General features: G+C 39.0%; 2 protein-coding genes and 1 non-coding gene across 3 annotated transcripts; 2 read left to right on the top strand and 1 right to left on the bottom strand.

Moving 5' to 3' along the window:
* Nucleotides 1-327: 327 nt before the first annotated feature.
* trnas-cga (transfer RNA serine (anticodon CGA)) lies at nucleotides 328-409 on the bottom strand. The gene has a single exon. It is a non-coding gene; the product is annotated as a tRNA-Ser (tRNA).
* Nucleotides 410-14,855: 14,446 nt separating this feature from the next.
* Nucleotides 14,856-17,460, top strand: LOC138210843 (tripartite motif-containing protein 16-like). Its single transcript, XM_069170177.1, has one exon. The coding sequence runs from the start codon at nucleotides 14,868-14,870 to the stop codon at nucleotides 16,530-16,532; it is 1,665 nt and encodes a 554-aa protein (XP_069026278.1). The 5' UTR covers nucleotides 14,856-14,867; the 3' UTR covers nucleotides 16,533-17,460.
* A 3,743-nt stretch (nucleotides 17,461-21,203) lies between these two features.
* Nucleotides 21,204-23,808, top strand: LOC138210839 (tripartite motif-containing protein 16-like). Its single transcript, XM_069170171.1, has one exon. The coding sequence runs from the start codon at nucleotides 21,216-21,218 to the stop codon at nucleotides 22,878-22,880; it is 1,665 nt and encodes a 554-aa protein (XP_069026272.1). The 5' UTR covers nucleotides 21,204-21,215; the 3' UTR covers nucleotides 22,881-23,808.
* Nucleotides 23,809-24,941: the final 1,133 nt, after the last annotated feature.

Below are 24,941 nucleotides of genomic sequence, written 5' to 3'. Positions count from 1 at the left end.
GAATATTCGCTGTGCAAATAAACATGAAAGGAATGGGTGGAAAATTTCGACGTCCGTCGGGTTGTAAAGCTTAAAGTATCAAAGTTCGGTACCCGGCGCCACCCACGGGAAACTCTCAACAAAATGCCAATGAAACATTTGCCATCAACTTTTTTTCAACTTTGATGTACAAACACAATCACACCAAGCCAAAGGAAACATCACCCCATTGGTTTGTGATCGTTACCTTGGAAGTTCAGAGTGGTTTGGAGATTGAAATGAGCACATTTGGACAATCAAGCAAGTCCAAGTGACTCCAGTTGCCTTTAGAGAAGAGCAAAGTTACAACACTGTGAGCAGGGTTTGAACCTACGGGGGGAAACCCCATTGGATTTCGAGTCCAAAACCTTAACCACTCGGCCATCACAGCTTGCTTTATTTCTGAAATAAAGGCCCAAAAAAAAATCAGATCTGCCCGACCTGATCGGAGAGCTTGGAGATACTGCATCCCGCCCAACTCTAGCGTAAACCTAAGTTCACAACCGGCCTGTCAATCAAACAGACACTCTCTCGTTAAGAGCTTTTTGAGGCCGAATTTCTAATTTATGACGGAATTATTTTAACAAAGGAGTGTCTTTGGTGAATGACACCATAATGACTTGTGGAAAAAAATGTACTGACTATTTCATAAGAGACGTTTAATGGGAGTCTCTGGAGCCGGAGCGTTTTTGTGGATCCAACCCTCCAGTGGCACTCGGTGGTATTGCAGCTTAAAGCACTTCCGCATTGTCCTCATTTTTCGGATCCAGAAGTTACGTCTACTTGTATATATATTCAATGGTTTGGCCTCTGTTATGACTTCCTGTTTTATTTTGGAATCCTCCACCTTCAGTGTCCATGTGTGCTTTATTTCCTGCCATTGTTTAGTTTTCCCGCCCAGCTGTGGCTCGTTATCCCATCAGGTGATGTAGTCTGTTAGGTTGGCTAGTGTTTGCAGCTTCTTAACCTTCTGCTCCAGCCTGGATCTAAAAAAAAGGAGGGCCTTATTTGTTTTGACTTTTCAGTGAGTAAACCTAACTTTTCTTTAACTTACTGTCACACAGTTTTGCATGTGGGTCGCCTGCATTCTGGTGTACTGTAATATTATCGAAACTTTCATATTTTGCATCTAATTGTGTAAATTTTTCCAAAGTGGACTGTAACTGCATTCTCACATTGGCACCATTTGCATGCTGCTTTCACATATTTATTGTCTTAATTCATAACCGTGGCAGATGGCTGTTTCTGATTTTCCGCCAAATATCCTTTTCTTCTTCCTCGTGCCGTGAGAGCAGACTACAAAGCTTTTCCTCGATTTTTAATTCAGTTCAGGCCGTCATCTCATCAAATCACATTCGAGAAAACAAAGCTAAACGTCTGCTTTTCTTAAATCAACAGGCTGATGATCATTATCCGGAAATGAGTGATGAAATTATTGCCTGGAACATATGGTAATGTGCAATGAAACCTCACGGAGAGATAATAATAATGACAGCCATAATCTATGGGAGGCTGTCGACCGCTTGCAACGGCCTCGCCTCAACTTTTAATGCCCTCGCTTGCTGCCTCACTGTCACCTTTATCAGTTTGAAAGATTAGGTTTCATTTGTCTTTAATTGTCAACCGAGTTTGTTTTCATGGTTAAATTTTGATTAGGTGTCAGTGAGTAAACAGTAAAGCTATGATAATCCAATCTTACAGACACCCAACAGAGTGTACTTGCTGCTAATGACAGGTACGGGAAGAAAGAAATTGGATTATTCATTTATGTAAAAGTTGTAATACAACAAAATAAACAGACAAGCAGGCTCTGTTAGACTTTTATGATTCAGGAGCTGATATTTAAATGTAGGCCGACTGTTTTTCCGAGAAAGTAAAAATGAAGCATACCCTCATTCTTTTTTGTAAATGCCTGGAACTCGCTGTAAATCATTTTAAATTGGTTCAACTGAAAGAAAAGTCAATCGTCAAACCAAACACAGCTCTGTTTGAAGCCTAATATCTAATTAATGATGGACTTATTTTCAGAAGGATCACCAGAACACTGATCAGGAGGGACTTTAACTAAAGATGCCATCATGACATGTGGAAAACATTCATTTACTTTGTATTTCATGAGAGAAGTTGATGCTTCTTGAATTGGAGTCTTTGGAGACAGGTTTGTAGAAGCCTGCCCCTAGTGGCCCTCAGGGGTATTGCACTTTAAGGAATTTTCATGTTCACTTTTCAGACACAAAAAAACCCATCCATTTTATATCTAGTCTATAAAATGAATGTAGATTGAAAATGTAAGGTAGTTTCAGTATTAAGATCATAGACTGTGTATAAAAGTGGACTTGGCTTGTATTTTATATATTGCCTCAAATTTGGTTGGAAATTTTACAATTGAAATGTTTAGAATTTTACAGATTTGACGTGTATTTAATGTCTTGCATTTTCACGGGGATAAAGTAATTTTTACTAAAATTTAATCGTGCATGCTTGTTTTTCAGGTTAATTCATCTGCCATGACTCTGTGACATTTACGTGAGAATATAATAAGCATTGAACAGATGTGAATAAAATCAGGTGTAAACGGCAACTGCAGAAAGTGGTTCAAAGAGGAACTTGCGATTTAGTCCTCAAGTGGTCTGAAAAATTCAAAACTCAAAATTTTAAATTTGAAAAATAGAAATCAATGATAAAATGCAGATTTATTTAATTAAAGTATCGTGCTCAGCATGCAGAAAATCTACAAATTTCAACTAGAAACTCTATTGCTTCTTCGGCCCCGGTGGGGATCAGAGCTCAGCGGCAGCACTTCCCCTCTGAGCTGCAGAGGAAATGGCAACCGTAACCCTCGCAGAGTTAGTGGCACGCTTTTACCCGCTGAGCGTCCCTGCAATTAAGTTAAATGGGCACACAAACCATATTGCTAATGTTTTTCGCGAAGCCCAGAGAAGTGTGGCGACTGCCGAATCCATCAGTGAAATTGCGCACTGACATGCCCCACTAAGTTTGACTGCACGACGGAGCTCACTTATCCAAAATGCATTCAATGTACAGACATGTCCAAAAAAACAAAACCAACTGACAGCCCCATCACGGACAGCAGCTGTTTGTTCCATGTTGGAGAATCATAATCCTCGCTGAAAGCAGGACAATCACATCATTTCTCCAACTCGACTTTACAGCCAGCAAATGACAGTTTGTTAATTTGACTAAAAAGCCAACAGAAGGGGATTTTTTACAGCCAAATGTCAATTTATTTTTGCTGAAAAGCTCACGAGAGAGAAAAAACAAAATCCTTATTAGCAATGTAATTTCATTATGTGCTCCGGCTGTCCACTACAGTTTTCTGTAATAAAGGAGCTAAAATAAAGTTCTTGTCATCTAGAGAATTCTCAATTATTTTTTTTTTCCTTCGAGATAATCACATGCTTTTCCAGTAATCTGCTGCATTAGACTGAAGAAGAGTTATTTAAATGTTGTGCAAGCAACAGAAAACCTAATAGAAAACTACTGAAATTGTTTTGTTGTCTCTGTAACTGTGCTAACTGTTGTATTGGCATGATGAGCTACAGGTCAGCGGGAAAACACTTTTGAAAATGTACCCACGTCTTTTGCTTTGAATGCATACCAGTGTTTACCAGTTTTACTGCTGAATAATATCCGTGTAAATTTAGATCATAGACTATATAAAATTGGACGTAGCTTCCAGCTCTGAAAAATTAGGCTGATGCGAAAGTGCCTTTATCTGCAATACCACCGAGTACCACTAGAGGTCGGCTCCAAAAGGCTTCCGGCTCCATAGACTCCCATTCAACTTCTCTCATGAAATTCAAAGTCAATAAAAATTTCTCCACGAGTTATCTCGGTGTTGTAAGCTAAAGTCAGTCCTTCTTATTGGAGCCGACCTCTAGTGACACTCGGTGGTATTGCAGCTTAAGGCATCTCTGCATCAGCATCATTTTTCAGAGCCGGAAGCTGCAAACACTTTTATATCCAGTCTGTGACTGGAACACAGTTCGGTGCAAATTTTAATGACGAAGTAGTTTGTCCGAGTCGTATGCATACTGCGTGCAACAGTACATACTTTGTAAGGGTAGCTGCAATTCGTACTTAAAATAAGAAAAGAAAAACTAGACAATTCAGAATGCAGCTATCTAAAAACTTGTGATGTCTCAAACGCAGACGTCTGCCGAAAAAGATGCCACCTTCTGTTTCTGAAATGACAGCTGGTGTTAAATTATAGCTCGGATGTCGAGGAAGCATTTAGCTGAGTGCATTCTGGTCCTTAAGATAGTTGGATTTGAGGGGTTACGCTGCGTAAATGATTTCTACGACACGCTTTCACTCCAGCGCTGATGTACAAAAAAAAAAAAAAAAAAGGCTGATGGGTCATTAATGAAAGTGGAATGGGTTTAACGCACTTTGAATAACCATCGGATTTAATACCACAGTCAGCACGCAGTAATCTGCAGCATTTACCAAGGATTAGCATGTGGAGAACAATGCCGGTTTAATCCTAAAAGGCTGACCTGTTGCCCGGCCGACTGTGATTATGATTAACAGCGCTCGTATCATGATTGTATTTAACGCACATATATACCGTAAAATGAAGGCCGAACATGCAGCCTGTTCAAGTTTATGAGACTTCTCGACCACCAGTCGATCCCTGGTTCTACTTATGATCTTTGGAATATAAATCTACACGGACACTTCGAAGATCATTGGAGTTTTATCATTTATTGTCTGCATAACCTTCAAGCTTAATATTTTAAAGTTCTTTTGAAACTTCTCACTTATCTTTCATGCTATGACATTTTAAGACTCTCTTCTGTTCACCGTCATCGGGTCAAAATCAGAGCGTAATAATGAGGAGGCAGTGCTGTTAAACATTTTAAATGTAGTCTGAAAAACATGGCGGAGATCTGCAGTCACTGCAGCTGAGGTGCACTACGATGGTGAGAACCAGGATGAGTATTATTTTTCCTTCATCCATGTTTTATTCTTTTTAAAAGTGCGAAATCCTCCCAAATCCTCATCTCAACACAAGAAATGTTGCCGTCAAAAACCCAACGTAACAAGATTTTTTTTTTTTTTTTTTTTTTTGTGACTGCAGCAACAAGACTAAATAAAAAAAAAAAAAAAACTGGAGCACACATTACCTCATTCCTCTTCAGCCCTTATGAGATATATCATGCAAAATCTTCAAGTGGAAAAAAACGCAGATATAAAATGTAGAAAGTCTTTATAAATATATTTGACATTAACAGATATATTATTTTTCTTTTCTTGCAATTTCTTATAGAGAGAAGTCTCCATTTTTGATTGATAGTCATGTTTTTTTTTTTTTTTTCACATACCAAAACTCAAACACAAACCTTCAGCGAGAAAAGTAACTCAAACATTGACGTTCATTTCTGCTTCTCAAACGCAACAAAATTCACGATAAATATACTGAAGTTACTGCAGAAAAAGAATTACAAGAGGATTGTGGTCATATTGAACTCATTTGGGACACACTCATCAGATAATTCCTCTTCAATGTGCTTATTGAAAGTGGTGTAATGCAGTGACACTAAATACCACAGCGAAACAAAGCCGCAACAAGAATATGTATGGAATTAAAAACGTGCAATAAAGCACAAAAAAACCCTTAAAACACACATAACTATGGATGCCATAAGAGATTTTTTAAATAATCTGACATGACAAAGTCTCTGTAAAACACCATAAATGTAAATATCATTGCGACAGTCCCCACATGAACTTCACAGCTGCTGGACTAAGCTTTACCTTTACACCTCCTCCTCCTCTTCCTCTTGGACTTTCCTCTCATATCACAGTCTGGGCACTCCATGTTTCGGCTGCAGGTCCCATTCACCGGTGCCATACAGCAGATTTCTTGTATTATTATAATTTTTCCCAGTGGTTCGTCCTCTGCTGCTGCTTCTTCTTTCTCTTCGAACGCTCAGGAAAAGACTCAGCGCTGCAGCTGGAAGCCCTGCACAGTGTGTAACTCCCCCCCCCCCCGCCCCGCCCCCTCTGCTCGCGGCTTTAGGAGGCAGACGGCTGCTGAAGCTGTGACATCATGAGGAGAAGGAAGGCTGTGATTCAGCATCGGCCATTCAAAGTCAAGCAACAGTTTCTATAATTCTTTGAATCCGTGTTTTTTTTTTAACGCCACAACTCAACGTGAATGTCAGTTAAACAGTGAATACAGAGAAGAGTTTTTGCCGAACATTATGTCACAGCTAAGTTGACCTTTGGCCACCAAAATCTTATTGGTTGATCCTTGAAGTCCAAGTGAACGGTTGCGCCGAAATTGAAAGAATTCCCTCGAAGAGTTCCTGAGAGATCACGTTCACAAAAATGGGATGGACTTGAAGTCACAGTGACCTTTGACCCTGAAATTCTAAATAGGTTGCCTTTGGGACCAGCTGAATATTTGTGCCAATTTTGAAGAGACTCCCTCACGGCGTTCTTGAGATATCGCGTTTCTGGGATGGACGGATGACCCAAATAACATACGGCTAAAGCTGCAGAGACATATTTACCCTCACCAAGATAATTGCTGCTGATATGAGAAAAACAGTTCAAATGGTAAAGAGATGCAAACATTCAGCTGACGAGACAGCTTGTCGGCCAACTAACCGCTTAATATGAAATACTGTTTCGGAACCTGTCGACTTAAAAAAGCAAGAAACACATTCACCAATTCTCAAAAAATTACTCAAATCACACTGCGGTTGAAATGCCCACTAGACATTTCTGAGTATGTTAAATTTACTAATAGATTTAGTGGTTTCTACTTTCCATGTCCGTGTTTACAGGCCGATGTGCACATGAACGCAGTCCCAATCGTACTACAGTTTAGGGTATGCGTTGGTCTGCTGCGTACGAAAATATGGACCTTCCCACTTTGTTTAGGCGCCATCGATGGGAAGCATGTATGAATTTCACCTCCGAAGTCCGGCAGTGACTTCTTCCAAATACAGATTAACCTACTCCATTATTTCTATTACAACGAAACAATTGGTTGGATGGGACAAAGACACGACTTTAATCCAGGAGACCGCTGTTTGAGTCCGTGAGGAAGCAAAAGTCAGCGTGGCTTTCTGTAAAGGAATGGAAGGAACTTGCTTATATCACGTACAAAAAAGTAACTTCTGTGTCTTTTCCTCAACCTGACCACGTATTTTTTGGCGCATACGTATGAGACGACGGCGGGCTTTTACAAAAATCGTCAGTATTTGGCGCCCTGGCATGAAAATCATTAATTGTTTAACAATTTAGTATTCATCCTATTTAAGTTTATGTTTTTAGGAATTTAAGGTGTTTAAAATGTTTTATTACAACATTTATCAAAATGATAGCTAATTTTTAGTACAATAATTTGATTAAAGTACAAATAAAAACAAAATTTACCAATTTTCTCTGAATCCTTTTCTAAACATGTGGCAGTTATGAATAGTGTATGCAGTAATCCACTACTTTTACACACTAAAACACGTATTAAATATTAAAGCACCTAAATGTAGGTTAGGTGGATGCTCCTGCCGTGTTGTTGCTTCATTCACCACTTTTATCTTCTTTTTTCTTTTTTTTCTCCTGCTTTCAGTTTGTAGGCTTAAAAAAAAAAAAGAGCCACGTAGAAGACAGGAAGAGGTGGAGGATGAAAGATTTTCATGTATGCTCGTCCCATGTCCTAATTAAATGCAAAAGCGAAGTGAAGAGGTGTATTTACTTGTCAGTGTTGCGTAGTTGACGACGGGATAGACCTGCCAACGCTGAAAACTCAAAGCTCTGTGAGGAGTTTTCATGTGGAGGTGCAGAATTTCTTTGCTTTTTGTAAGGTGAAATAAAACAATTTCCACAACCCAAACAACTTGATGGAAGTACAGATGGAAATTATGATTTAAATTTATTAGAACATCAAAAATGAACCTCAAAGAAAAACTGTTAAAATAAAATCCTCTTAAATAACAAATTTGAACAGACATCCAATACCAACCCTTCTTCTATTCAATTCACTATTTTGCATCATAATATCTGATTTACATAATCTCCCCCACTTCACCTTCACTTCTAATTAACAGCAAATTTTTTAATCCCTGTCAATCACCTTCCTCAAACTGATAATCTCCGTTCCATCCAGGATAAGATCCGATCTGCTCCCGACCATCATTTCACCGTTTCCATCGCGACATCTCATCGCTTCAGCCCTCGTCTTTGGCCTTTTCTGCATCGTGTCCTTGTGGTTTGCAGGTTTCCAGTGACTGACTCCCTCTTCAGAGGATTAGCGAGACGCTGTACCTCTTTGTTTACCTTCAGGTGTCGAGCCTCTGGGATTTGTGTTTTTTCTATTGTAGTATTTCACCTCGCTGAGCTCATGCGCTCCGAGTATATCTGAGCACAGCAGGAAAGAGAGAATTGACTGAAAGCAGCGGTCCTGTGGAGGATTAGCTTTTTGTAATGTTGCTGGAGAAATGATCGGGATTTGACAAAAAATCAGGTACATACAAATGCTGTATCTGCTTGTGACTAAAATGTAAAAATGCACAGCAATGTCAATAAAGTATCATGAAATTTCTCCGTTATTTCGTGACATTTTGCATATCTCCTGTAGAAATTTGGGGCCACCGACGGGTCAAATTTTGTGTCGGTGTAACCACCAACTGGATGGATTGACACAAAATGTTGTGTCTGGTGTAGTACACCTGTCAGTCCACAAGAGGGTGCCATGAATAATACACACATGTATGACCAGGGTGGAAGAAAGAGGTCATGTGATGACAACAGGTGGTTAGAAATAACCTTTCAACCGGATGATTTGTGTTTGAGTTTGTGAGAAATCAAAACTCACTGTGGATTTCTTTAAAGCGGCATAATTAAGTATTTAACATACATAAAGTGCCATAGTTAATTTACATGACACACATTGCGTTATTTACGTAAAATTTCAAATAAAAAGACTTTCAACTGGAGGACCATTGTTTGAGTTTGTGAGAAATCAAAACTCACTGTGGATTTCGTTTAAACTGCATAATTAAATCACGTACATAAAGTAAAGTATTTTAATTTACATGACATTCATCATGTTATTTGCGTAAAAATTCAAATTTTAAACCCAAACTAAACGCATTTAATTTTTCACGCCTAGGTGAGGTAAAATGTGACACTAACACGATGCCCTCTGGTGGACTGATCAGTACATTACACACTTTGGCGTGATATCAATAACATTCAGAGACTGTACCCAACCGACTTTGGTGGTGAGGCTACGTCCACTTTTATAAACTGCAGCTTGATTTTCTCTTCTTAGAAGGTCTTCTGCCCCCTAGTGGCCAAAAGTCCAGCTTTAAAGTCCCTTGTATTAGTTCAACTTTAAAGTTACATATTAAAAAAAATTCATTAAATATTGACGAGCATCATCAAAAATTATGACTTTCTTGGCAAGAATTCATTTTGACTCCGTGTCTTTATAATATGCTAATCACAACTACACTTTTTACATTCCTACATTAAAGGGGTATCAGTCTGGTATTTTATTATTGTAGTAATTTTTTTTTATTATTTATGTCACAGTTTCATTTGAAGTTTATCTTGGGTTTCTGCTTTAATTGGCCTCCTTATTTCTCAGCACTGTGAAAAGCTCAAACCTTAAGGCTAGAAAACGCCAGAGGCATACAGACGAATTGTGGTTCCTACAGTTTAATTCCCTGGAAGCAATCATTTCCAAAAACTTTTCCAAACTATTATTTAATTTGTCTCAAAATGAAGAACTTTTTTGTACCCTTAAAATAGGAACATGTATGAATACATTTGAGGCAAAGTGGATGAAGGAGAGCAAGAAATAACATGAAGTGCTCGCGTATACGCTGCCGAGAAGAACCTGCAGCTTTCTGATGTGTGCATCCATTAAAATATTACAATATTACAAACAAAAAAAATACATGTATAGCATCTCCTCCTGCCGTTCCCACACATCCAAACTGATAAGGTGAGATAACGTAGACTTTAGCATCACGCAGACACAACAGAGAGGCTATTACTGTGATGAAAACCAGATAGATTGTACTGTATTTCAGCCTGTGGCTCAGATCCCACAGGGCAGGGAGAATGAAGTGCTCTCCAAAATGAGCTCAACATCCCAGCAAATAGGACACAGCAGCTTCCCCGCGCTCTCCTCGGGCCAAACATTATACTGTACATTAGATCCATCTCGCTGTTCCCTCCGTGAGGCGCGGCTGCAGCCTCCCGGCAAACTCTGCAGCCTCCTCGGCCGGGGTTTTGGTAGCAGCGGAGGATGAGGTTGCACGTACAAGATAAAACAAAAGCATGTTGTCGTGTCATCGGGAAGCTTGTCGTATTACAGAATTAGCATATTTATGTTTTTCCGCTTGTCTCCTCGAAATTCCTGCGCTTGGTTTTAAACTGCCTGTTTGTTTGTTTTTTCTGGGTTTCAGTGTGTTGTTTACTCACTAATGGGTTGATCAAATTCAATTAAAAGCCACCATGTGTTGATTTATTATGTGGTAATTGCATCTTTTAAAGGGTAGTCTGTATAGAACCCGACCCGGTTCGAACAATATGCATATAAATTTGATAACCCACAGATGTCCCGACCCCCCCTTGTGACACAAAGCGATTCAGCTTCAGCCAATCAGCTGTTAGTTTTTCAAATTAGGTTACGCCAGCTAGCAAGAACGCAACAGATTTGCGGTAATGAAGCCACGAATTCGGGATTTGGCCGAGCGGTTTGGAGCCGGTCGTGACCGTGTTGGGGGAGCTGATTGGAAACCCAGCAATACTACGTCCCGCCCACCAATAGCCATAACCTGACTTCACCACAGGCCTGTCAATCAAACAAAAATGCCCTAAAAACGCATCTTTTTAAAGCTTATTTTCTAATTAATGAGGGATTATTTTCAGATGGACCTCCAGAAAACTAATAAGAAGAACTTACTAGCAACACCGAGATAACTGATGGACACATTTTATTGACGCTGTATTTGATGAGAGAAGTTGAATGGGAGTCTATGGAGCCGGAGGCTTTTTGGAGCCGACCTCTAGTGGCACTCGGTGGTATTGCAGCTTAAGTTACTTCTGCACCGGCCTCATTTTTCAGACCAGGAATCCACATGCACTTTTATATAGTCCATGGGACAGACAGAAAATAATTACAAGTAAGTAATAAACATTGTTTTTGTTTTCTATGCCAGATGTGAGCTTCATTAATTGAAAACGTAAAGAAATGCATTCAGGAAAAAGCACGTACTGTCAAATTTAAACTGTGAGTGCAGAGTTTCAATTTGTTACTTGTTACATAAAAGAAGCCCATTCAGATTCTAAATGTAAATTTTAATAAACCCTTCTATCCTTCCTTCCTTCCTTCCTTATTTTTTCTCTACCTCCTTTGGCTTGTTGGTTTCCCTTCTCCCTTTCTAGACACCTACATTGTGTGTGTGTGTGTGTGTGTGTGTGTGTGTGTGTGTGTGTGTGTGTGTGTGTGTGAGACTTTTAGAGAGCGACGCCGTGAAGTCAGCCGCCCCGGACACACTTGAGTGAGCTGGCAGGGAGTTTCATTACGCCGTGAAATAACGATCACACTGTGATTAAGTTGATTAGATTTCATGAATATTTGAAAGGCGAACCGAATTGCTGATTAAATATTTACTGGTGGTTTCCTCTTTGACAGACTGCCAGATCATATCGCATCTCCCAAACGGCTTACTGTACGGCATACTGGGAAGTCTTCTAGCACTACACTTCAATATCATATAAGTGTATGTTAATCAGGTACACAACTGTTTTAATTGAGTTTATTTTTAGAGGCTTGTTATGCGTATCATGTCTATATGTTGAGATTTCTTTACCTCCTAGAGTGCACGTTTCTTTAACTTGAAGTGCAGGTCTTAACGGGATTTAAATATTAGCTCTGTTCACACTTGGCATTAACATGTTTCCTGGGTGATACGATCACAAGTGGACAGCATGTCATTTTACACTTGACTTCAGAAAACGCCTCCACGAGCATCTCGAGTGACCTCTTGTGACCGGATTTCACTTCCCATGTGTACATCCATTGCAAAAACGAAATGCTTTGTTGTTTTATAACCAGCAGGTGGAAGCAATGTAGTTTAAAGAAGAGGAAATAAAAACCATTGGCAGCTTCTTGCACTTTAATATTACCCTGTTGGCCCGTGAATGAGTAAACACTTGGATGACAGGTCATGTTTACATGAACACTGCTGAACAAGGACCTCTGAACGTGGTCCGAGCAGATGGGATCTCACTGCGTCTTTGGGACGTTCACATCTGTACTTTGAACTGTCCATTTGGGATCGGATTTGGATTCTTTATCCTTCCAAAAAGATTTAATTGTAGGCTAAGTAAAAGTAATAACTTACGAGGTCAGAGGTCAAAAGTTTATCACGGGCGAGCCCCCAAGTTTGGTCTTTTCGGTGTAGGGGTTTGAAATATTGAACAGGCTCATCAGCCATAGTTATGGAAAGCCAGACAGGGGAAATATATATATTAAATGTGGGTTAAGCGCAAAAATGACTTGGTTAACGTGAGGAAAACATTATGGTTTGGGTAAAAGAAATCCACGTACACTTTTGCGTTTGCCATATCGGACTTGATTTGTACCGAACTTGTCAAAATACCACCAGAAAAGATTAAATTGTTCATTTTAGGCCAGTACAAGACACTATACTGTAGTATTATGTGTGCTAAACTTCTACTAATCATATATGTAATATTGCCATGTACTATCAGTGTATTTATTCTTTTATTAGTTTTGATTGAGGTGTTGATTTGACAGGCACAGGGCTCATTGATCAACAGTAAAAAGGACAGGAGTTTACCCTAAAAGGCAAATTTTCTTTTGTTGTCCCTGGACAGTTGTTAGAATAGCAACTTTAAAAGGGATAAAACAACATGGTATAACACTCATGGTACACAATTTAGACATGCAGACAAATGCAACAAGCAACTTCCAATTATATCTGACATGATTAAATGCTGTTGGCTTTTTTATGTTGCCGAGTCAACAGGAAACATGGAACACTGGCGGCACCAAGTGGCTGCAAGAGGTAACTGTTTGAAGGCCGTTGATTTCAAGGCTGTTTTTATTTAAATTAAATGAAATATATCACGTGGATATGTAATGTTAGTAGTAATGTTGTCTCAACAGAACTCAAGTTCTGGCTCTTTGCACATCTGGAAGGAACGAGGGGAAACTGACATGTCCCCAAATGTTCATATTCCTCTCTTTATAGATAGTTGGGAAAATAATAGTATCCTATATTTCTCTCCAGTAGTTTTTCCATGTTTTTTTTTTTAACATATATTTCAGGTTTCACCTTATTTTCCCTTACTTACAGCGAACAGCTGCAATTCGGACTTTTCTTACAGAAGAAAATAAATGTGTCAATGATTCTTTTGGACTTGCACAATTTTCCTTCAGCCCCTTCTTTCTGTTTTTATGATTGAAATCCAGGTGTTATATTGTTGTATTTATATTTATGCATATTAAAAGTATTGTTAGTTGGATATTTTACTTGCGGCTTTAAACTTGTAGTTTCTGTGATATGTACACAGAGATATATACAGAGATAGATTTACAGAGAGAGATATACAGAGAGATATTTACAGACAGAGATTTACAGAAATATAGAGAGAGATATACAGATAGAAAGAGATAGAGAGGTTGAGATAGATGGAGGTATATAGAGATAGTGGTACTGCAGTGGCACTGCAGCTCTCACTGAAATGAACTCGTAGCCTATCTCCCCCCCGGCAGACATTTCAATAAGACATCTTCCAATGAGCAGCCGGTGCGTGGAGCGAAGTCGATCAAACATTTTCTTAATTATAGGCGGCAGCTGAAAGCTACTCTGCTTTCAAACGACATGTTTCCTGTTCGTGAGGAATGTCTGTGTCACTGATAAGTTAAATGTCGACTTCATGCATAAACATTCAAGATGCTGCCTGTCCTAAGTCCGACTGGTGGAGGATTCAGTTCTCAAACAGATCTAAGTTTGCCCATTTCATTCTAACGTCAAATTACCCACTAAAAAAGTAATAACAAAATTAAATTACATTAAACTATAGGAGCTCATTGGTGGAAGGCAACTTGATACATTTATTATAATATAATTCTGACACCGTATTTATATTTTATACTTTTTGTAATTTATATCTCTTTTTTTTTTTTTAAATCTCTTTATAAATCTATTCCACCACATTTCAAAGGAAAATGTTGCACTCTTTACTCAGGCAGCTGTATAAAAATCAAGAGTATAAAAACAAGTATATGTATTATATCTGTCGTACAATATTTACTCACACAACACATTTGTTTTGCTGCTTTTTTTTGCACACAAAATGTTTATTTTACTTAAAGTTTTGTTTAACAAAGTTTGTTAAAATCTTTGTTGGTGAACATTTCACCTTTCACCCAGCTGACAGCTGTGACAGCAAGATGCTGAGTCATCAGCAGGGTTATTACACAGGTGCGCCTTGGACTCGTCAAATTGGTAGAACACAAAGGTCGTTTTTATTTATTTTACTCCAGATGCATAAAGAACTGCAGAATCAAGCAAGCTGATTGGTTGATGGCTTTCCTTCTGGGAGGGGAGTCTGTTGAAAAAACATGGGTGAGGCCAACTTTGTTCACGTTTCCTTGTTCCTTCCCCTTTGCAGATCATCTGATTGGGTAGGACCAGTCTATCAAGAAATACAACATCCTATCCTGGAAGACAAAAACAAATATTTGCATTGAATCAGGGTACAGACGTTTGTATCTGTTCAGAGGAAGTGAAACTATCCAACATTCACCGACACAGAGAGGTGAAATGGCGCAGCAAGGAATTGAGAGAGACCAAACAAAATTCTGTTGTTCCATCTGTCTGGATCTACTGAAGGATCCGGTAGCTCTTCCCTGTGGACACAGCTACTGCATGAGCTGTATTGAAACCCACTGGAATAAAGAGGATGAGAAGAAAACCTACAGCTGTCCTCAGTGCAGGCAGGACTTCACACCGAGGCCTATCCTGGTGAAAAACACCATGTTACAAGAGTTAGTGGAGGAGCTGAAGAAGACTGGACTCCAAGCTGCTCCTGCTGATCACTGCTATGCTGGACCTGAAGATGTGGCCTGTGATTTCTGCACTGGGAGAAAACTGAAAGCTGTCAAGTCCTGTTTATTCTGTCTGGCTTCTTATTGTGAGCCACACCTTCAGCCTCATTATGATGTCGCTCCATTAAAGAAACACAAGCTGGTGAACCCCTCCAAGAAGCTCCAGGAGAACATCTGCTCTCGTCACAACGAGGTGATGAAGATGTTCTGCCGCACCGATCGTCAGATTATCTGTTATCTCTGCCCTGTGGATGAACATAAAGACCACGACACCGTCTCAGCTGCAGCAGAAAGGACCGAGAGGCAGAGAGAGCTCGAGGGGAGTCGAGGAAATGTCCAGAAGAAAATCCAGGACAGACAGAAAGATGTGAAGCTGCTTCAGCAGGAGGTGGAGGACATCAATCAGTCTGCTGAGAAAACACTGGAGGGCAACGAGAAGCTCTTCACCCAGCTGATGATTCTCCTCCAGGAAAGAAGCCGCGATGTGAAGCAGGAGGTCAGATCCCAGCAGGAAACCCAAGTGAGTCGAGTCAAAGAGCTTCAGGAGAAGCTGGAGCAGGAGATCGCTGAGCTGAAGAGGAAAGACGCCGAGCTGGAGCAGCTCTCACACACAGAGGATCACAACGAGTTCCTGCACAACTACCCCTCAGTGTCAGCACTCAGTGAGCCTACAGACTCATCCAGCATCCATATCCGTCCTCTCACCTACTTTCAGGATGTGACAGCAGCTGTGTCAGAGGCCAGAGATAAACTACAGCAAGTTCTGGATGAAGAATGGAAGAAGATCTCAGTGTCAGTGAATGAAGTGGACGTTTTACTGTCACAACCAGGACCAAAGACCAAAGCTGGATTCTTAAGATATTCACAAGAAATCACACTGGATCCAAACACAGCACACAAAAAGCTGTTCTTGTCTGATGGGAACAGAAAAGCAACATTGACTTCAGTAGAACAATATTATTTTTACCATTCAGAAAGATTCACTGTCAATGGTCAGGTTCTGAGTAAAGAGAGTTTGATGGGACGTTGTTACTTTGAGGTGGAGAAAGGTGTGGGAGGAATTTCAATCGTGGTTGCATACAACGATGTCGACGCTCTAGATGACAAATTTGGAGAAAATGACCTGTCTTGGGCATTTGGTGTTTTCAAACAGCGTTACACATTCACACATGATGATATCAACATACCCGTCTCAGGTCCTCCATCCTCCAGAGTGGGGGTGTACCTGGATCACAGCGCAGGTACTCTGTCCTTCTACAGCGTCTCTGAGACCATGACTCTCCTCCACAGAGTCCAGACCACGTTCACTCAGCCGCTCCACGTTGGGTTTAAGATTGAATGTCCCGGTGGAAACACTGCTGAGCTGCTTCAGCTGCAGTAGGCCAAAGTTACTGAAGAGAAAAAACTATGAAAAAAAATTATGAAATATCACCCCCCCAAAAAAACACTTAAATTAATGGACTTTGTCATTTATCATGTTTAATTAATATCATTTAATCTTTTAGATGTAGTCGTTTATCTTTATTTGCAGGTATAATAGCTCCAGCAGATGCCGCTGTTTACAAATGTTTTCCTTTATCTGCAACTATTGTTTACTCTTGTGTTCTTTTGTGTCACTATATTGGACTCCAAGTTTTGGGCTCTTTTAGATTCCCAATATTCCTGCCTTCTTCCAACTACATGTCCAACTATTACATATGGGCCTTTTACTTTCGTGTGTCCACATACTTTTGGCCATGTCCACTTCACTGTAGCTATCAGATAGATATTAGAAATTGTAGCTTTTGTGTGTGAAGTTTCATGTCTTGAGCAATATGGTGTGTTTAAACAGTCTATAACCGACAATACCGTGAATACAATTATGGAAAATTTACAATGAAATGGAGAATTTATATATGTAATCTTTTGAATTGCCGATGAGTTCCTGTTAATTTGCTGTCTGACATTTGTAACTGTAAAAGAAAAATGTAAACTTGTAGATCTTTTGTTGTTTATATTTTTCATCTTCTAGTGATTCAACACATATGATTAAATATATGTTATTTTCCATTCTGATCCAAATTATTCTTGCAGCCTGATTTGATGAATTTCTGCAGATTATATTTACAATTATAGTTCTTGTTATGCTTGTTGGAATTTTTGGGGATTGTCACGACGATCTGAATGCTTCATTTGAAACATTTATATGCAACGTGAAATGAAAGTTTCCTTATTACAGTTAAAGAAATATTAATCATGTTGAATTGTGCAACATAAAGTGTTTGAAGGTCGAAATATACTTAATAAAAATCTCAAATTGATGTATAAGAAAGGTGTTATGTCTTAAATTTTAAAATATAAAATCCTGTTTTTAAAGTGCTGAATAGTTTCTCTATTTGTTGCTACTTTAAGACTCTTTCAAGCCTCCTAAATGTTTTTCCTGTTTACAATTTCTAAGGTAAAAAATAAACAAAAAACCAATAGAAAGCAGTGTTTAGTTTTTGTGCATCACAATCTCATCCAATTATCAGATTTTGTTTGTACTGAATGCAATTTATTCACATATGTCACATGACACCTTTGATTCTATTTCATCCATTTGTAGTTTATTTTAAATTTAATCATTTTATACTTAAATCTTATTTGTGTGCATTTTTAAATGGCCAAGAATTTATTTTGGCTCAGTACCTCTCTGTGATGTTATGAAGAATGAAAAGTCTATATTTATGTCTCTTATTATGAAAGCAAGGTGTCAGTATTTCCGGTCCTTTTTTCGGCTAACGTCCTGCGCCTTGCTGGAGTTCTGACAGATGTTTTGTCAGTGCGATTTTTTTAACAGGTACACAACCGTTTTAATGGAGTTTATTTTTAGAGGCTTCTTATGCGTATCATCTCTATACTTTGAGATTTCTGCTTGGATTTCTCCGAGAGTGCACGTTTCTTTAACTGGAAGTGCAGGTCTTAACGGGACTTAACCTTTTAAAAACACACCTATTTTTTAGGCCTCTGCTCGAAAATTGCATACCCATAATAATAAGAGTATATCTCTGCAACCACAATAAAAATTTATAAAAAAAAAATAGATTTGTAATAATAAAGGGAACACTTGTGAGATTTGTTCAGATGTGTAAATATCAGTATATATGTCCCCAATTGGGGGCCTCTAGGGCTTAAAGGGCTAAATATTAGCTCTGTTCACACTTGGCATTAACATATTTCCTGGGTGATACGATCACAAGTGGACAGCATGTCATTTTACACCTGACTTCAGAAAACGCCTCCACGAGCATCTCGAGTGACCTCTTGTGACCGGATTTCACTTCCCATGTGTACATCCATTGCAAAAACGAAATGCTTTGTTGTTTTATAACCAGCAGGTGGAAGCAATGTAGTTTAAAGAAGAGGAAATAAAAACCATTGGCAGCTTCTTGCACTTTAATATTACCCTGTTGGCCTGTGAATGAGTAAACACTTGGATGACAGGTCATGTTTACATGAACACTGCTGAACGAGCACCTTCAAACGTCGTCCGAGCAGATGAGATCTCACTGCGTCTTTGGTACGTTCACTTCTGTACTTTGAACTGTCCATTTGGGATCGGATTTGGATTCTTTATCCTTCCAAAAAGATTTAATTGTAGGCTAAATAAAAGTAATAACTTCCGAGATCAGAGGTTAAGAGTTTATCACGGGCGAGCCCCCAAGTTTGGTCTTTTCGGTGTAGGGGTTTGAAATATTGAACAGGCTCATCAGCCATAGTTATGGAAAGCCAGACAGGGGAAATATATATATTAAATGTGGGTTAGGCGCAAAAATGACTTGGTTAACGTGAGGAAAACATTATGGTTTGGGTAAAAGAAATCCACATTCACTTTCGCGTTTGACATATCGGACTTGATTTGTACCGAACTTGTCAAAATACCACCAGAAAAGATTAAATTGTTCATTTTAGGCCAGTACAAGACACTATACTGTAGTATTATGTGTGCTAAACATCCACTAATCATACATGTAATATTGCCATGTACTATCAGTGTATTTATTCTTTTATTAGTTTTGATTGAGGTGTTGATTTGACAGGCACAGGGCTCATTGATCAACAGTAAAAAGGACAGGAGTTTACCCTAAAAGGTAAATTTTCTTTTGTTGTCTCTGGACAGTCGTTAGAATAGCAACTTTAAAAGGGATAAAACAACATAGTAAAACACTCATGGTACACAATTTAGACATGCAGACAAATGCAACAAGCAACTTCCAATTATATCTGACATGATTAAATGCTGCTGGCTTTTTTATGTTGCCCAGTCAACAGGAAACATGGAACACTGGCGGCACCAAGTGGCTGCAAGAGGTAACTGTTTGAAGGCAGTTGATTTCAAGGCTGTTTTTATTTAAATTAACTGAAATATATCACGTGGATATGTAATGTTAGTAGTAATGTTGTCTCAACAGAACTCAAGTTCTGGCTCTTTGCACATCTGGAAGGAACGAGGGGAAACTGACATGTCCCCAAATGTTCATATTCCTCTCTTTATAGATAGTTGGGAAAATAAGAGTATCCTATATTTCTCTCCAGTAGTTTTTCCATGTTTTTTTTTTTAACATATATTTCAGGTTTCACCTTATTTTCCCTTACTTACAGCGAACAGCTGCAATTCGGACTTTTCTTACAGAAGAAAATAAATGTGTCAATGATTCTTTTGGACTTGCACAATTTTCCTTCAGCCCCTTCTTTCTGTTTTTATGATTGAAATCCAGGTGTTATATTGTTGTATTTATATTTATGCATATTAAAAGTATTGTTAGTTGGATATTTTACTTGCAGCTTTAAACTTGTAGTTTCTGTGATATATACACAGAGATATATATACAGAGATAGATTTACAGAGAGAGATATGCAGAGAGAGATTTACAGAAATATAGAGAGAGATATACAGATAGAAAGAGATAGAGAGGTAGAGATAGATGGAGGTATATAGAGATAGTGGTACTGCAGCGGTACTGCAGCTCTCACTGAAATGAACTCGTAGCCTATCTCCCCCCCGGCAGACATTTCAATAAGACATCTTCCAATGAGCAGCCGGTGCGTGGAGCGAAGTCGATCAAACATTTTCTTAATTATAGGCGGCAGCTGAAAGCTACTCTGCTTTCAAACGACACGTTTCCTGTTTGTGAGGAATGTCTGTGTCACTGGTAAGTTAAATGTCGACTTCATGCATAAACATTCAAGATGCTGCCTGTCCTAAGTCCGACTGGTGGAGGATTCAGTTCTCAAACAGATGTAAGTTTGCCCATTTCATTCTAACGTCAAATTACCCACTAAAAAAGTAATAACAAAATTAAATTACATTAAACTATAGGAGCTCATTGGTGGAAGGCAACTTGATACATTTATTACAATATAATTCTGACACCATATTTATATTTTATACTTTTTGTAATTTATATCTCTTTTTTTAAAAAAAATCTCTTTATAAATCTATTCCACCACATTTCAAAGGAAAATGTTGCACTCTTTACTCAGGCAGCTGTATAAAAATCAACAGTATAAAAACAAGTATATGTATTATTTACTCACACAACAAATTTGTTTTGCTGCTTTTTTTTGCACACAAAATGTTTATTTTCCTTAAAGTTTTGTTTAACAAAGTTTGTTAAAATCTTTGTTGGTGAACATTCCACCTTTCACCCAGCTGACAGCTGTGACAGCAAGATGCTGAGTCATCAGCAGGGTTATTACACAGGTGCGCCTTGGACTCGTCAAATTGGTAGAACACAAAGGTCGTTTTTATTTATTTTACTCCAGATGCATAAAGAACTGCAGAATCAAGCGAGCTGATTGGCTGATGGCTTTCCTTCTGGGAGGGGAGTCTGTTGAAAAAACATGGGTGAGGCAAACTTTGTTCACGTTTCTTTGTTCCTTCCCCTTTGCAGATCATCTGATTGGGTAGGACCAGTCTATCAAGAAATACAACATCCTATCCTGGAAGACAAAAACAAATATTTGCATTGAATCAGGGTACAGACGTTTGTATCTGTTCAGAGGAAGTGAAACTATCCAACATTCACCGACACGGAGAGGTGAAATGGCGCAGCAAGGAATTGAGAGAGACCAAACAAAATTCTGTTGTTCAATCTGTTTGGATCTACTGAAGGATCCGGTAGCTCTTCCCTGTGGACACAGTTACTGCATGAGCTGTATTGAAACCCACTGGAATAAAGAGGATGAGAAGAAAACCTACAGCTGTCCTCAGTGCAGGCAGGACTTCACACCGAGGCCTGTCCTGGTGAAAAACACCATGTTACAAGAGTTAGTGGAGGAGCTGAAGAAGACTGGACTCCAAGCTGCTCCTGCTGATCACTGCTATGCTGGACCTGAAGATGTGGCCTGTGATTTCTGCACTGGGAGAAAACTGAAAGCTGTCAAGTCCTGTTTATTCTGTCTGGCTTCTTATTGTGAGCCACACCTTCAGCCTCATTATGATGTCGCTCCATTAAAGAAACACAAGCTGGTGAACCCCTCCAAGAAGCTCCAGGAGAACATCTGCTCTCGTCACAATGAGGTGATGAAGATGTTCTGCCGCACCGATCGTCAGATTATCTGTTATCTCTGCCCTGTGGATGAACATAAAGACCACGACACCGTCTCAGCTGCAGCAGAAAGGACCGAGAGGCAGAGAGAGCTCGAGGGGAGTCGAGGAAACGTCCAGCAGAAAATCCAGGACAGACAGAAAGATGTGAAGCTGCTTCATCAGGAGGTGGAGGACATCAATCAGTCTGCTGAGAAAACACTGGAGGGCAGCGAGAAGCTCTTCACCCAGCTGATGAGTCTCCTCCAGGAAAGAAGCCGCGATGTGAAGCAGGAGGTCAGATCCCAGCAGGAAACCCAAGTGAGTCGAGTCAAAGAGCTTCAGGAGAAGCTGGAGCAGGAGATCGCTGAGCTGAAGAGGAAAGACGCCGAGCTGGAGCAGCTCTCACACACAGAGGATCACAACGAGTTCCTGCACAACTACCCCTCAGTGTCAGCACTCAGTGAGCCTACAGACTCATCCAGCATCCATATCCGTCCTCTCACCTACTTTCAGGATGTGACAGCAGCTGTGTCAGAGGCCAGAGATAAACTACAGCAAGTTCTGGATGAAGAATGGAAGAAGATCTCAGTGTCAGTGAATGAAGTGGACGTTTTACTGTCACAACCAGGACCAAAGACCAAAGCTGGATTCTTAAGATATTCACAAGAAATCACACTGGATCCAAACACAGCACACAAAAAGCTGTTCTTGTCTGATGGGAACAGAAAAGCAACATTGACTTCAGTAGAACAATATTATTTTTACCATTCAGAAAGATTCACTGTCAATGGTCAGGTTCTGAGTAAAGAGAGTTTGATGGGACGTTGTTACTTTGAGGTGGAGAAAGGTGTGGGAGGAATTTCAATCGTGGTTGCATACAACGATGTCGACGCTCTAGATGACAAATTTGGAGAAAATGACCTGTCTTGGGCATTTGGTGTTTTCAAACAGCGTTACACATTCACACATGATGATATCAACATACCCGTCTCAGGTCCTCCATCCTCCAGAGTGGGGGTGTACCTGGATCACAGCGCAGGTACTCTGTCCTTCTACAGCGTCTCTGAGACCATGACTCTCCTCCACAGAGTCCAGACCACGTTCACTCAGCCGCTCCACGTTGGGTTTAAGATTGAATGTCCCGGTGGAAACACTGCTGAGCTGCTTCAGCTGCAGTAGGCCAAAGTTACTGAAGAGAAAAAACTATGAAAAAAAATTATGAAATATCACCCCCCCAAAAAAACACTTAAATTAATGGACTTTGTCATTTATCATGTTTAATTAATATCATTTAATCTTTTAGATGTAGTCGTTTATCTTTATTTGCAGGTATAATAGCTCCAGCAGATGCCGCTGTTTACAAATGTTTTCCTTTATCTGCAACTATTGTTTACTCTTGTGTTCTTTTGTGTCACTATATTGGACTCCAAGTTTTGGGCTCTTTTAGATTCCCAATATTCCTGCCTTCTTCCAACTACATGTCCAACTATTACATATGGGCCTTTTACTTTCGTGTGTCCACATACTTTTGGCCATGTCCACTTCACTGTAGCTATCAGATAGATATTAGAAATTGTAGCTTTTGTGTGTGAAGTTTCATGTCTTGAGCAATATGGTGTGTTTAAACAGTCTATAACCGACAATACCGTGAATACAATTATGGAAAATTTACAATGAAATGGAGAATTTATATATGTAATCTTTTGAATTGCCGATGAGTTCCTGTTAATTTGCTGTCTGACATTTGTAACTGTAAAAGAAAAATGTAAACTTGTAGATCTTTTGTTGTTTATATTTTTCATCTTCTAGTGATTCAACACATATGATTAAATATATGTTATTTTCCATTCTGATCCAAATTATTCTTGCAGCCTGATTTGATGAATTTCTGCAGATTATATTTACAATTATAGTTCTTGTTATGCTTGTTGGAATTTTTGGGGATTGTCACGACGATCTGAATGCTTCATTTGAAACATTTATATGCAACGTGAAATGAAAGTTTCCTTATTACAGTTAAAGAAATATTAATCATGTTGAATTGTGCAACATAAAGTGTTTGAAGGTCGAAATATACTTAATAAAAATCTCAAATTGATGTATAAGAAAGGTGTTATGTCTTAAATTTTAAAATATAAAATCCTGTTTTTAAAGTGCTGAATAGTTTCTCTATTTGTTGCTACTTTAAGACTCTTTCAAGCCTCCTAAATGTTTTTCCTGTTTACAATTTCTAAGGTAAAAAATAAACAAAAAACCAATAGAAAGCAGTGTTTAGTTTTTGTGCATCACAATCTCATCCAATTATCAGATTTTGTTTGTACTGAATGCAATTTATTCACATATGTCACATGACACCTTTGATTCTATTTCATCCATTTGTAGTTTATTTTAAATTTAATCATTTTATACTTAAATCTTATTTGTGTGCATTTTTAAATGGCCAAGAATTTATTTTGGCTCAGTACCTCTCTGTGATGTTATGAAGAATGAAAAGTCTATATTTATGTCTCTTATTATGAAAGCAAGGTGTCAGTATTTCCGGTCCTTTTTTCGGCTAACGTCCTGCGCCTTGCTGGAGTTCTGACAGATGTTTTGTCAGTGCGATTTTTTTAACAGGTACACAACCGTTTTAATGGAGTTTATTTTTAGAGGCTTCTTATGCGTATCATCTCTATACTTTGAGATTTCTGCTTGGATTTCTCCGAGAGTGCACGTTTCTTTAACTGGAAGTGCAGGTCTTAACGGGACTTAACCTTTTAAAAACACACCTATTTTTTAGGCCTCTGCTCGAAAATTGCATACCCATAATAATAAGAGTATATCTCTGCAACCACAATAAAAATTTATAAAAAAAAAATAGATTTGTAATAATAAAGGGAACACTTGTGAGATTTGTTCAGATGTGTAAATATCAGTATATATGTCCCCAATTGGGGGCCTCTAGGGCTTAAAGGGCTAAATATTAGCTCTGTTCACACTTGGCATTAACATATTTCCTGGGTGATACGATCACAAGTGGACAGCATGTCATTTTACACCTGACTTCAGAAAACGCCTCCACGAGCATCTCGAGTGACCTCTTGTGACCGGATTTCACTTCCCATGTGTACATCCATTGCAAAAACGAAATGCTTTGTTGTTTTATAACCAGCAGGTGGAAGCAATGTAGTTTAAAGAAGAGGAAATAAAAACCATTGGCAGCTTCTTGCACTTTAATATTACCCTGTTGGCCTGTGAATG

The sequence above is a fragment of the Embiotoca jacksoni genome, unplaced genomic scaffold (assembly GCF_022577435.1).
Source record: "Embiotoca jacksoni isolate LCO1_2020_lvr unplaced genomic scaffold, fEmbJac1.0.p SCAF_48, whole genome shotgun sequence".
Classification (NCBI taxonomy): domain Eukaryota; kingdom Metazoa; phylum Chordata; class Actinopteri; family Embiotocidae; genus Embiotoca; species Embiotoca jacksoni.
The sequence above is the reverse complement of the archived record's forward strand: the minus strand, read 5'-3'. Positions and strand labels throughout refer to the sequence as shown.

What these genes read in the sequence shown, in the direction of transcription:
- LOC138210843 (XM_069170177.1), top strand. Translation starts at nt 14,868, where the DNA reads ATGGCGCAGCAAGGAATTGAGAGAGACCAAACAAAATTCTGTTGTTCC.
- LOC138210839 (XM_069170171.1), top strand. Translation starts at nt 21,216, where the DNA reads ATGGCGCAGCAAGGAATTGAGAGAGACCAAACAAAATTCTGTTGTTCA.